At 51.8% G+C, this 12,284-nt stretch overlaps 3 protein-coding genes across 5 annotated transcripts; all 3 read right to left on the minus strand.

The window, feature by feature from the left end:
* Positions 1-3,911: 3,911 nt before the first annotated feature.
* LOC120906091 lies at positions 3,912-4,788 on the minus strand. The gene is made up of 2 exons (XM_040317538.1): positions 4,640-4,788; positions 3,912-4,526 (listed from the first exon to the last, which is right to left on the minus strand). Exons 1-2 carry the CDS (start codon positions 4,775-4,777, stop codon positions 4,068-4,070), a joined length of 597 nt encoding a protein of 198 aa, XP_040173472.1. The 5' UTR covers positions 4,778-4,788; the 3' UTR covers positions 3,912-4,067.
* Positions 4,789-7,259: 2,471 nt separating this feature from the next.
* Positions 7,260-10,964, minus strand: LOC120906331 (transcriptional regulator ATRX homolog). 3 transcript variants are annotated; one of them, XM_040317910.1, is made up of 3 exons: positions 10,506-10,964; positions 9,416-9,672; positions 7,260-9,336 (listed from the first exon to the last, which is right to left on the minus strand). In XM_040317910.1, the coding sequence occupies exons 1-3, from the start codon at positions 10,924-10,926 to the stop codon at positions 7,420-7,422; spliced, it is 2,595 nt and encodes an 864-aa protein (XP_040173844.1). In that variant the 5' UTR covers positions 10,927-10,964; the 3' UTR covers positions 7,260-7,419. The 3 variants fall into 3 exon arrangements, with proteins under 3 accessions (XP_040173844.1, XP_040173845.1, XP_040173846.1); XM_040317911.1 differs by lacking the exon at positions 10,506-10,964 and adding an exon at positions 9,803-9,958; XM_040317912.1 differs by lacking the exon at positions 10,506-10,964 and adding an exon at positions 9,773-9,958.
* Positions 9,977-11,066, minus strand: LOC120906332. The gene is made up of 2 exons (XM_040317914.1): positions 10,961-11,066; positions 9,977-10,416 (listed from the first exon to the last, which is right to left on the minus strand). Exon 2 carries the CDS (start codon positions 10,407-10,409, stop codon positions 9,996-9,998), a length of 414 nt encoding a protein of 137 aa, XP_040173848.1. The 5' UTR covers positions 10,410-10,416; positions 10,961-11,066; the 3' UTR covers positions 9,977-9,995.
* Between the last annotated feature and the right edge of the window lie 1,218 nt (positions 11,067-12,284).

Below are 12,284 nucleotides of genomic sequence, written 5' to 3' on the forward strand. Positions count from 1 at the left end.
TGGGTGAGTGCGTGAGTGTAAGGAAGAGAGAGAGAGAGGACGACGACGACCTCGCGCGGTCGTGTGATTGATGAATATAAATAATCGAAAATTGACAAACGAGCCCAAGGGTAGCTTTTGCCGGCTTGCAGGGCTTTACCACCTTGGCCCAGGGACCGTTTTTAGACGGCTATTTTGGAACACGGCGATATATTTACGTAAGGAATTGTTAAAACCATTCATTAGCTGGCAGGCTGACCACCGTTTGCTGTGGTGGAATTGTGCTCCAATGCGACAACTTGCAAACAAATCTTTCAAAATGGCTGCCATCGTTTCGCCAAAACACCGTACACGGAGCATCTCCTTCTTCGATTGCTCTCGATCCTTTTGAGCCTCCACCTAATAGGTTAGAACTTCCAGCGAATGACAAGGTTAACATACATACATACGTACAAAACCATTTCCCCCGTTTTCCACTGTTGGCGAAGGTCCAGAGCGCGATTTGCATGTCACAGCAAGGAACCGCATGCACCCGAATGCACCCGCGTGTGTACCGTTTCGGGGAAAGGGCTTGCCAGGGCTCCCGCGCAAGCATAATAATCACGTAGAAAAATGGCAACCATTTCCTCGTGCTACCTCCTCCCCATCGTTCAGTTTGTTAATTGGTTTTAATGGGGTTTTTTTTTTCTTTCGAAAGAGATGGAATTTACCCGATACGGGCGAACGAACGTGTGCAATTGCCATCCATTATTGGATTGCATTAGTGTGTTGCCAGTGTGTTTGTACCTCCATTTTGCTAATAATTATGACAAGCAGTCAACCGCAATTGGGTGAGGCAAGATTTACGATTTCAATTTGGATTTTTTCGGGCGACATTATCAAAGCTAAAATTGTGCCAGAAAAACTGCACACGTTCGGTGGCGCTGCAGCGAGACGGCTTTCAATTGTGTGTTTCAATTTTTTCTACCTCAAGAGCGATGTTTTCCCAAGTAATGATAAAAAACTAATAGAATATATTTACAACATGTAACAAAAGTATTGTGACTCTTTTGAAGCCTTCAAGATGTCCAGATCCACCATGATTTTGACAGTTTTTGACTTAGTAGCCACTGGATTTCAAACTGTATCGATCTCAAAATATTCGCAAAATTGAAAACGTGTTGTTAATTGCCCATTCTGGCCGTTGCTGCTAAATGTTGGCACTTGATGCACCTATTTTTGTCTCTTTTGTTCCAATTTTGTCCACTTACCGAGTCGAAGAGTCAAAACTTGTTATCTCGCAGACAAAAATGTGGTTACAGTCAAAAGTCTTAGAGCCAACTTCGAGCATTTAGCAGCAACTACTAGTAATCATTCGCTAATACACACAGTTGGTGACACTAACAGCGAATGAGAAAGGTGTGTTTGCAATTCCGTAATGCTTATAGCTGTAGCTCCTGGATGTATTTTGAGCTTTTCGGACCGATCCGACTCCAAAAAATTATCGGAACCGACTTCGTAAGACATGTCCGGCCAGCATTATCCGGAGCCGTTTGGAATCGTCTATAGCCGACCGGAGTCGCACGAAGTCATCCAGAGTCATCCGAAGATATTCGAAGTAGTTCGGAGTCGTCCGAATTCGGAATCAGAGTTTGTCAAGAGTCGTCTGGAGTCATCCAAAGTCGTCGGGAGTCGTCCGGAGACATCCGAAGTCGTATGGAGCCGTCCGGAGTGATTCTGAGTTGCCCGGAGTCGTCTGGAGTCATCCGGACACTTCCGAAGTCGGAGTCACCGGGATATTGAAACACCTGACCATCTGGATGTGGAAATACCTGACATCAGACGACTGCAGGCGACTCCAACTCCGGTGGAGTACGGACGACGTCTGATAACTCTGGACGACTCCGATTCGCGAGGACACCGGATAACTCCGGAAATAGTGGTTCCGATTTTGCCGGTGTCAGAATTGGACTAACAATAGCCGAAGTCGCATTGAAGTCGTGGATTCGCTCCAGAGAGCACACCATTAATCTCCAATATCAATGGACGTCGTCTACATACCCCAGTTAATTTCTTGGACATTCATTATGATGCATTTGTGAATTGTTTTGAACGTTATTGTAATTGATGTTTTACTCATTTAATACTCAATGATTAATTATTGAAGGTATCAAGTTAAATTGTTGATAAATCCTAATTATTGTTGTAAGTGAAGGCAAACACAAAAGGCTATAAAGTCCACGAAGCAAACGGATCAACTTAGGGGCTTCAATGGTTTAGTTACGGTTGAAAAAGTTCAGATAGGTTGTGTATCAGTATTACAGTTGGCTCTGTGTGGTTCACTTAAATAGTTTATACTTCTACTTCTACAACAATATTTCTAGAGCACCTTTTAACATTGTTGTGCTCGAAAGAGGTGGTTGGTGGTTATAAAGACATCTATTTTCGGTTTTTATTCTTGTGTCATCCAACTTCACTTTTCATCAACCTCACACATTTCTCTTTTTTTGTCGAATTATTTCTTCTTAATGTCCCACTACTACCACTCTCTCTCCGCCAGAAGCAGAATCGAACTACGTCCTCCCCCCCCCCCCCGCGCTTGATACCCAAAAGCGACAGCGCGCTTCCCATTAGACCGATCGGCTCCCCTTCCCAATAGAGCGTTAAGCGACCTGTGCATTATAGCGAGCGAACTCAAAAAAGTGGGCGGATCAAAGCAGACAGATAGCTCGGTTCTTCCCCTTGCGCTTTTTTTGATTGTTTGTTTGTTCGGAAATTAGGGAAGCCCCCCGCGGAACCGAACCGGAAGACGAACCAACAGGAAGTGCGCGCATCCGTGCGCCTGTCCGTAACCGTGTCTTTCGCTATCTCGCTCCGTCGCTCAGGCCATTTTTGCACCCAATCGGGCGCCGCTTGTTCCCAACTGTTCTCCCCCCACCCCCCCTATTGCAGTTTTGTTTACTTACCGCTACCTCCACCTGGCGATCGGCGGCCGTCAGCAGCTGCACTTTCAGATGGACCGGATCGCCCAGCGGCTTCCGCATCTCGATCACGGACCGGCCGCCGCTCTGCTCCCGCACCCGCACGCCAGCGTCCGGTGTGCGGTGGCGGGACCGCACCATCTGGCGCCGCGCCACCCGCGCCTCGTCCCCGCTCGAAGAGCTGCTGTCGTGGTAGTAGATCATGGCGGGATCATCCGTCGCTTCGCCTCCCCCACCACCCACTTACGCCACACTGTGGGCACAACACACACACACACACACAGGTCGGAGACACACTGGCAAACAGCAGCAACACAGGCGCAACAGTTCGGAGGAAAGAACACAACCGTCCGCCGGCTCGGCCCGCGACCCATTAAGGTTTGTGCGCGGCTTTTTTTGGCGGTGGAGGTCAAGAACGAGCACACACACACAAACACACAGAGACAGGACGCAATGCGCTGCGTGACTATCTTACGACAGGCTGGGGAGAGGGGGTGGGGGGGGTTTAAGAAGGGTGCTAGGTGCGATACGCGCCCGAGGTCAGCCCCGGGTGAGTGCGAGACCCCGAATGCTAAGCAGGTCGCACCATTTTGGGATGACCACGTACCACCTGCCCTCTCCCCCCCATCCACCCCTCATCTCCTCATCAGTGGGTGTTTGACCTAGATGCGGCCATGCTTGGATGGAGTGTGGGGCCCGCAAGGAAGAGAACGCACGCGCTGCTCCTTCAATTTTCGGCTTTTTTTGGGGTGCTGCTGTGCGTGTGTTTGTGTGTGTGAGTGTGTGCCTGCAAAAGGTATGTTGTCCAGCAGTAGCGAGCAAAAGTAGGAGCGAAAGGGGGGGGGGGGGGTGTTTGGCAGAAATGGCAAACTAGTCGATTGCGTGCGATGCGGCAATCAGCGACAATTCCTCTCTCGCTCTCTCTCTCTCTCTCCCTCCCACCGACCACTCGCACAGTGGAAAACACACAAATATAGCCTCCTCGCCTCGCCGTCCGTATATTAATTAGATGAATTCATTAAGATTATTAGCACTGCAAGCGGGCGGTGGGAGGGACCGTAGTGGGCAATAATCCAGAAGTGGGCCAATCTGTTCGGCGGGGGAAGAAACAGGGGGAGGGGGAGCAGACTACCGGCAGCTCGACACGCCGGTACGCTCGCAGATGAAGTACAGCTCCCTCCAGCAGTTGGCCACCGTCCAGATCCACGAGAAGGGTGGCGGAGGAACTGCTGCTGCTCCACCCTCCCCCTCCTGCTGCTGCTGCTGCAGCTCCTCGACGACGTCGGCCGTGCGGGACAGCGCCACGCACCGCACCTTGTACGCGTCCTCCGCGTCGGCGGGTTCGCGCCGGTGCCGCTCGTCCGCCCAGTTGCTCCAGCCCAGGGCGACCGGGCGGCCGGTCAGATGCCATTGGAAGCTGCCGGCGTCGGCCAGATCGTTCGCCCCGCACCAGAAGGACTGATCGCGCGGCTGGTGCGCCCCATCGTCCAGCAGCTGGTCGAGGGTCTGCTGGCGCTGCTCCGTCGCGACCGTTACCAGCGACCGGCCGAGATAGTGGCAGTACTCAACCGCCTTGAACCAGTTTGCCTGGCGCAGAAAGAGAGAGAGAGAGAGAGAGAGAGAGAGAGAGAGAGAGAGAGAGAGAGAGAGAGAGAGGCATAAGAAGGGTGAGAAATGCACGAAAACCGAACGGAAGGTACCTTAAAGTTGGGCACAATAAACGGTGCATCGGCGGCACATTCCGGCACGGGATGGTACGGGGTGACGATGCTGGCGCCGGGGAGTGGCGCTGTTAGCAGCAGCAGCGCTGGCAGCAAACCGACCGATGGGTACTCCATTGGCGAACGTGTCGAATGTGACTGCCCGTGTTTTTGCGGACAATCGCTTGATCGTTGGTGAGCGCCGAGAGTTGCCGGAAGTTCCGCGGATAGCATCAGCCCCGGGCCACGGTCCGGTGGCTAGATTGTATCGACCATCCGACATGGTGCTGATTGGCAGGGCGGTAGAATTACAAACACACACACCTCTTCTTTCAGGTGGAATGGTCTAGACTTGTTTGATCATCTGCCGTTACAGCTCGGCTGGGTTACGTCATCCATCTGTATGTGTTGCAATTTGCAGTCCCTTGGATGTCCACTCAACCTGGCCTATGAAATGGAAGCATGAGCACTTGTTTTGCTCAAATACATGTGTACAAATATACAGATGTACAGTCCTGTACATATATACAAATATACAAGACCCAAAAAGGCACTCGCACTAGAATACGATCAACAGAGTATATTGTCTAATCTGGATAATATCTCACGGGAGGACTCGAAATGAGTTTGAAGTCTAAGTGCCGGTTTAGTACGCTTACAAGATATCGCGGACTACATCCTATATGTGCTATGGCAACATTTTCCAAGACTAAGTTTTAAACAATACAACAGTAGAAATTCTAAAAAATCCTACCATTGATTTAATACTTCACCATATGGGTATGCTCCAATCCGATGCTGTTAATTGTAAGACTGATTTCGACAAAATTGGAACCACTAGTCGCAGTAGAATACTTCCGGAGTTGAAGTCTGCCGGAGTAGACTGGAGTTTCCGGGAGTCAGTCAGTGTCAGGCCGGAGCATTTAATTTCGTTCAGTTTTTTTCGTCTTTCGCTTTGCACGTGTACCTCGTAAACAAGCGGACGTTTCTTGAAATGGCAACGACTCCCGCCTACTCCAGTCGACTACGATTCCAGACATCTACGACTCTAGATCCAGACAACTCCGACTCTGAATGACCCCGACTCTAGACAACCCCGACTCTGGATGACTCCGGACGACTCCAGATGAATCCCACTTTGGCTTACTTCGGCTCCAGTCGATTCAGACTCCACACGACTCCGACTCCAGATGACCAGATGACCCCATGATGACTCCGACTCTGGACTACTCCTACTCCGGATATCTCCAAATGACTCCGACTCCACGAATCCGACTTCGGCCTACTCCGACTCCAGTCGACTCCAATTCCAGACGACCCCTACTCCGGATGACTCCGATTGACTCCAATTCCAGATGACCCCGACTCTAGACAACTCCAGACGAATACGACTTCGGGCGACTCCGACTTTTGTCGACTCCGACTCCAGACGACCCCTACTCCGGAAGACTCCGAATGACTCCAATTCCAGATGACCCCGACTCTGGACAACTCCAGACGAATCCGACTTCGGGCGACTCCGACTTTAGTCGACTCCGACTCCAGACGACCCCTACTCCGGATGACTCCGAATGAGTCCAATTCCAGATGACCCCGACTCTGGACAACTCCAGACGAATCCGACTTCGGCCGACTCAGACTCCAGTCGACTCCGGCTCCAGAATAGGGGTCGTCCAATTCCAGATGACCCCGACTCTGGACAACTCCAGACGAATCCGACTTCGGGCGACTCCGACTTTAGTCGACTCCGACTCCAGACGACCCCTACTCCGGATGACTCCGAATGAGTCCAATTCCAGATGACCCCGACTCTGGATGACTCCGACTCTGGACAACTCCAGACGAATCCGACTTCGGCCGACTCAGACTCCAGTCGACTCCGGCTCCAGAATAGGGGTCGTCCAATTCCAGATGACCCCGACTCTGGACAACTCCAGACGAATCCGACTTCGGGCGACTCCGACTTTAGTCGACTCCGACTCCAGACGACCCCTACTCCGGATGACTCCGAATGAGTCCAATTCCAGATGACCCCGACTCTGGATGACTCCGACTCTGGACAACTCCAGACGAATCCGACTTCGGCCGACTCAGACTCCAGTCGACTCCGGCTCCAGAATAGGGGTCGTCTCCGGATGACTTAAAATGACTCCAATTCCAGATGACCCCGACTCTGGATGATTCCGACTCCGGACGACTCCAGACAACTCCAATTTAGCGCGACTTTGACTCCAAACGACTCCAACTCCGGGGACGGCTTCAAATAATGCTGAAACCGGATCGGAGTCTACTCCGGAGTTCTACTAACTTTCGCTAGCCTGTCGAATCGCAAGCCTGTTGGATGCAGAAATATATGTACACGTGATACTAGTGTACCATCTTTATCAAAATTGGCCACGATAAGACAACATCGTAGTATCCCTGAATATGTTGCAGTCCGCTGTTACTAGAAGTCGCTGTTAGTGTGATGCCCTATGAGAGAATGAGAGTCATATATTCTACCAGCTCCGTTCGCGATGCTCCAGTTAACCTTGGAGTCTTCCGGCTAAAAAAAAAACCTGAAAAATTGAACGTCCTACACCGCTAGAAAGCCCTTAGCAGACTTAGAAGAGTCGAAACGTGTTGGCAAACGTGTTTTATTTGTAAAGCAAACCAAAAGCCGGTTGGTTTCGCAAAAGTTCCGTCACTGTGAACAGCTTACTCTTATAGTACCTTTGAGAGATAGAGTGAGAGAGTCCTGTACAAAACAAGTGTCAACTCATTGGATGAATTGACTTCACTCACTGCTCCACCTTCTTCCGCTTTTTGGATTTAACCTTTTCCGTCGTCTCCGTATCTTCCTGCTGCACCGTTGGCTCCTCTCCTTCGGTAGTCTTCCTTTTCTTGCTCTTTTTGTGCTTTTTTGCTGTTGCTGCTTCTGTGAGTTCTTCTCCCATCTCCTGCACGCTCAGCTCTACTGGTTCCTCTAACTCATGCTGCCCATTCTGTTCCTGAAGCTTCTCTTTCTTCTTTCGCTTTTTCTCTGATTTAATTTCTACGTCCAGTTCAACATTTTGCTGCACATGGTATTCTGCTGTCTCCCCGCCAGGCTGGCCATTATCCTCCTTTACCTTCTCTTTCTTTATCCGTTTCTTCTCCACTTTGCCTTCAACTTCCACCACTACTTCAACATCTTCCTGCTCGGTCGCCTTCTCTTCCTTCTCTTTCTTTGTCCGTTTTTTCTTCGTCTTGGTTTCACCATTCACCTCTGCTTCTACATTTTCTAGCTCATTTTCCTCCTCTACTTTCTCTTTCTTTATCCGTTTTTTCTCCACTTTGCCTTCAACTTCCACCTTTACTTCTACATTTTCCAGCCCATTTTCCTCCTCTACCGTCTCTTTCTTTGACCGTTTTTTCTTCGTCTTGGCTTCACCATTCACCTCTGCATCTACATTTTCCAGCCCATTTTCTTCCTCTTCCTTCTCTTTCTTTGTCCGTTTTTTCTTCGTCTTGGTTTCACCATTCACCTCTACTTCTACATTTTCCAGCCCATTTTCCTCCTCATCCTTCTCTTTTTTTATCCGTTTTTTCTCCACTTTGCCTTCAACTTCTACCTCTACTTCCTGCTCGTTCACATTCTCTTCCTTCTCTTTCTTTGTCCGTTTTTCCTTCGTCTTGGTTTCACCATTCACCTCTGCTTCTACATTTTCCAACCCATTTTCCTCCTTTTCTGTCTCTTTCTTTGTCCGTTTTTTCTTCGTCTTGGTTTCACCATTCACCTCTGCTTCTACATTTTCCAGCCCATTCGCCTCCTGTACCCCTTGCTCCTGTACGCTTTGCTCTGGAACCTTCAATTCCGTTGTGGATGTTTTGGCAGCGTTATGCTGCACCGCCACCACCCCTGCATCCGCCCCTGGCTCCCCATTCAGTTCTCCCTCGCCCCGCTCACTTGTCCGATACGTGCGTTGGTGTTTGCCCCTTGCCTCGGCCAGCGCCCTTTCCGCCTTGTCGCTGTACCAGTGCATCCGCTCGTAGCTTTCCTTCTGCTTCTCGTGCGCCAGATACACCTCGTTCTGCACCCCCTCCGGGCACCGTTCGAACACGGCGACGAACATGCCGATCGTCAGATCGTCGACCGTCTTCGCGTACAGGCAGCGCTCGCCGACGTCCGGGTAGTCGGGCGAGCCGACGTTCGGCCACTCCTTGCCGAGCTCCTTGCGCGCGTCCAGCAGCCGAAAGTGGCCGTTGTGCCGCAGCACGCCCTGCACCACCCGCTCGTTCTCCTCCTCGTGCAGAGAGCAGGTTGAGTAGACGATGCGGCGCACGGCCGGGAACGCGTTCATCGCGTGCGACACCAGCTTGTACTGCAGGCCGGCGAGCTTGAACAGCCGCTCCTGATCGACCGGTTCCGGCACGATCTGGCGCTGCAGCATGCCCGACCCGGAGCAGCTCGGATCGACCAGGACGAACTCGACGCCCGGCAGCTGCTCGTCGGTCAGGTCGAGACAGTCGCTGTGGATCGTCTTGATCACGCCGAACGCGCTGGCGTACTGGCACAGCGTCTGGTATCGCTGCTCGCTGCGCTCCACCGCGTAGATGCGGCCCCGGTTCTTCATCAGGCAGGCGAGATGCGTCGTCTTCAGGCCGGGCGCCGCGCACATGTCCAGCACGACGGACTTTTTGCTCGGCTTGAGCAGATAGGTCGGCAGCAGGCAGGCCTGTTGGGTTGTGCAGGAAGCGTGGGAATGAGAACCGGTTACTCCGTCTCTCTCTCTCTCTCTCTCTCTCCGTACGTACCTTGTTCTGCAGCAGGAACTGATCGTGCAGGTGCGTGGCCCGCGACCAGAACGATTTGGCACTGTTCGGGAACACCAGCAGATCGGGAAAGTGAAAGTCCTCTATGTACTCCGCGTCGGCGAGCGTTTTGACGCGCTCGATAAACGCACCGTAGTCGGCGAAGCGCTCCTCCACCAGCATCCACTGCTCCTCGGCCAGCAGGCGCTTCGCGCCCTCCAGGTCCAGCGCGTTCGTGTTGATGCGCACGAACCGTGGCTCTGTGTTGCCGCGGGTGAGAAGAAAAAGAAAAAGCGGAAAACACATTCTCATTATTGGCGATCCGGAGGAGAAAACCAAAAAAAAAAAGAAAAAAACAACATAACAATTGTTACAACAAATTTCCCGTACATTGTTGGTGTTTGTCTGTGTGTGGGACAGGAAAGTGAAACCGGCGAGAGCGGTTGCAAAGCGCCATTAACGGGATGGTGGGTAGGCGATGGCGGCGGCGACGGCAGGAAGCTGTTGTTTATTTCCCCCCTATAATACTGGTCGTCGGTGCACGTGGTAAAAGCGGACGGACGGACGGCTGGAATGGGTCAGCTTATTTCGCCTTCTGCTTCGACCGCTCCCGGTCCTCCTCCTCCACCTCGCGGAAGCCGCGGAACGCGTACAGCATGATGATGACGTTGACCGTCACGACCGCGGCCAGCACCGAGCCGCACGTGTTCGGGAAGCCCTCGATCTGAAACCGGTCCGCCAGCACGTGCCGGGTGCCGTAGAACGCACCGAACGGCAGCGTGAACATGGCGAAGCTGTAGACGAGCAGCCACAGGATGGCGAACGCGGCCTGGCGCGAATGCAGCGGTATCGTGTACGGGTCCACCTCCTCCTCCCGCTCGCTGGTGGCGGCCGGGGCCACTGTCGCCGCCGCCTTCGCTACCGTGTTAGCCGTCTCCGTCGCCGCGCGACCATTACCACCGTCGGACGCATTGGCGTTTTTCTTTCGCCGGCCCATCCTAAAGCTGTGCGAGAGACGGGAAGAAAGAGAGAGAGAGAGAAAAGCGAAACGAAAACCTTAACCCACGAGGGAAGCTGGCAAACCGGTGCGTACCTTTGACGTGGCCCGCGGCAGGCATCTTCTCCAGCAGCTCCTTGTGGGCGTCGTGCACCTGCTGCTGGTACTGCTGCAAGCACTCGACCGGCAGAGAGTTGCCGACCAGCCGGCCGCTCCCGAACAGCAGTTCGCTGATCAGCACCTTCGCCAGCCACGGGTTCAGCCTCGGCTCCTTCGCCGCCAGGTCGAGGCTCGCATAGACGGCCTCGATTTTGGGCCAGTTGGTCAGCACCCGGCCGACGATTGTGCGGCCCGCCCGGAAGTGCCGGTCCTGATCGAGCAGCTCCTGCACGTTGCGCTGCTCCTCGATCGCCAGCCGGACGTACTTGATCGCGTTTCGGTAGTTGGTCGGGAGCGGTATCTTCTTCGGCCGGGCAAAGTACCGCGCGCTCGCGTCCTGCTGCTCCACCGCTGCCATCGTCTTGGCTGTTTTGGAGGATGGAACTACTAACCTATTTTCGATCGGGCCGGTGCGGTGAACAGTGAGCTTGTTTGACTTGTTTAAACAATTGTTGCCAGGGGGCGGACGGCACGAAGCATTCGACGGGCGTTTCGTACCACGCGGGTTTACTTTTGAGTTTAATTTTCTCTTTTTCTCTTCTTCTGTGTTGGTTCAACAACAACACGTGAGCTGTCAGCGGGCTCGCTTGACATGCGATTGTTCACATAGCAGCGGGCGCACACATTTGTTTTGACGTTTTGTACCCATTCTGGTATAGAACTGGTATACAAATTTGAAAATGTCGTTTTTACCGTTTCTACGTTGTTAGCAAACGGCTCGACCGCATTAGCACACGATCAAAACACAAGGATGGCAGTTTGAAGTACTGGTGGGAACTTAGAGTTGGACCTACCCGATTCCGATTCTGTATTCGAAATCAATTCTGGAACCGATTCTGATGTTGACATCGATTCCGAATCCGTATCCGATTCCAAAGTCCGGAGTTGACTCCGGAATCGGCAGCGAAATCGATCTGGGAATCGCAATTTGCCCCGGTAACGATATCAGAATTGACTCCAGAATTGGAATTAGCTCCGCAATGAGAATCAGTTCTTGAATCGAAAAAAAAGTTTCAGAAGTGAAATTAGATCGAAAATCTCCATGAGGATGGATCGTTTACAAGTAAATTTGGATTCTTTGCAGGTATCAATGCGTAGCATCATTGGACCCAAACGCTTATTCTTACAGGGTTTCCCACGATTTATTGGTCAGTTCCCATGATTTTTTGGTGCGTTCCCACGATTTTTTGGTCGTATCCTATAGATTGTTGGTTCGATCCCATAATTTATTGGTATTTTCCGATTGGATATCAATACAATTAGACCAAAAAATTCTGGGAAACGACCAAAAAATCGTGGGAACGCACGAAAAAAATATGGGAATCCACCAAAAATTAATGGGAACCCACCAATAAATCGTGGGAAACCCTGTAAGGAGATGCCAAAATCCGATTTCGAAGCCGATTCTGATTTCGGAGACGATTCCGATTCCGGAACCGATTCCAGAGCTAGTTCCCAAGCAGATTCCGATTCCGGAGCCGATTCCGGACACTGATTCCAGACTTCTTCTACTTCTTCTTCTTTTGGCTCAACAACCGATGTCGGTCAAGGCCTGCCTGTAACCACTTGTGGGCTTGGCTTTCAGTGACTAATTGATTACCCGCCATAGCAGGATAGTCAGTCCTACGTATGGCGGCGCGGTCTATTTGGGGATTGAACCCATGACGGGCATGTTGTTAAGTCGTACGAGTTGACGACCGTACTACGAGACCGGCT

Source organism: Anopheles arabiensis, chromosome X, assembly GCF_016920715.1.
Source record: "Anopheles arabiensis isolate DONGOLA chromosome X, AaraD3, whole genome shotgun sequence".
Classification (NCBI taxonomy): domain Eukaryota; kingdom Metazoa; phylum Arthropoda; class Insecta; order Diptera; family Culicidae; genus Anopheles; species Anopheles arabiensis.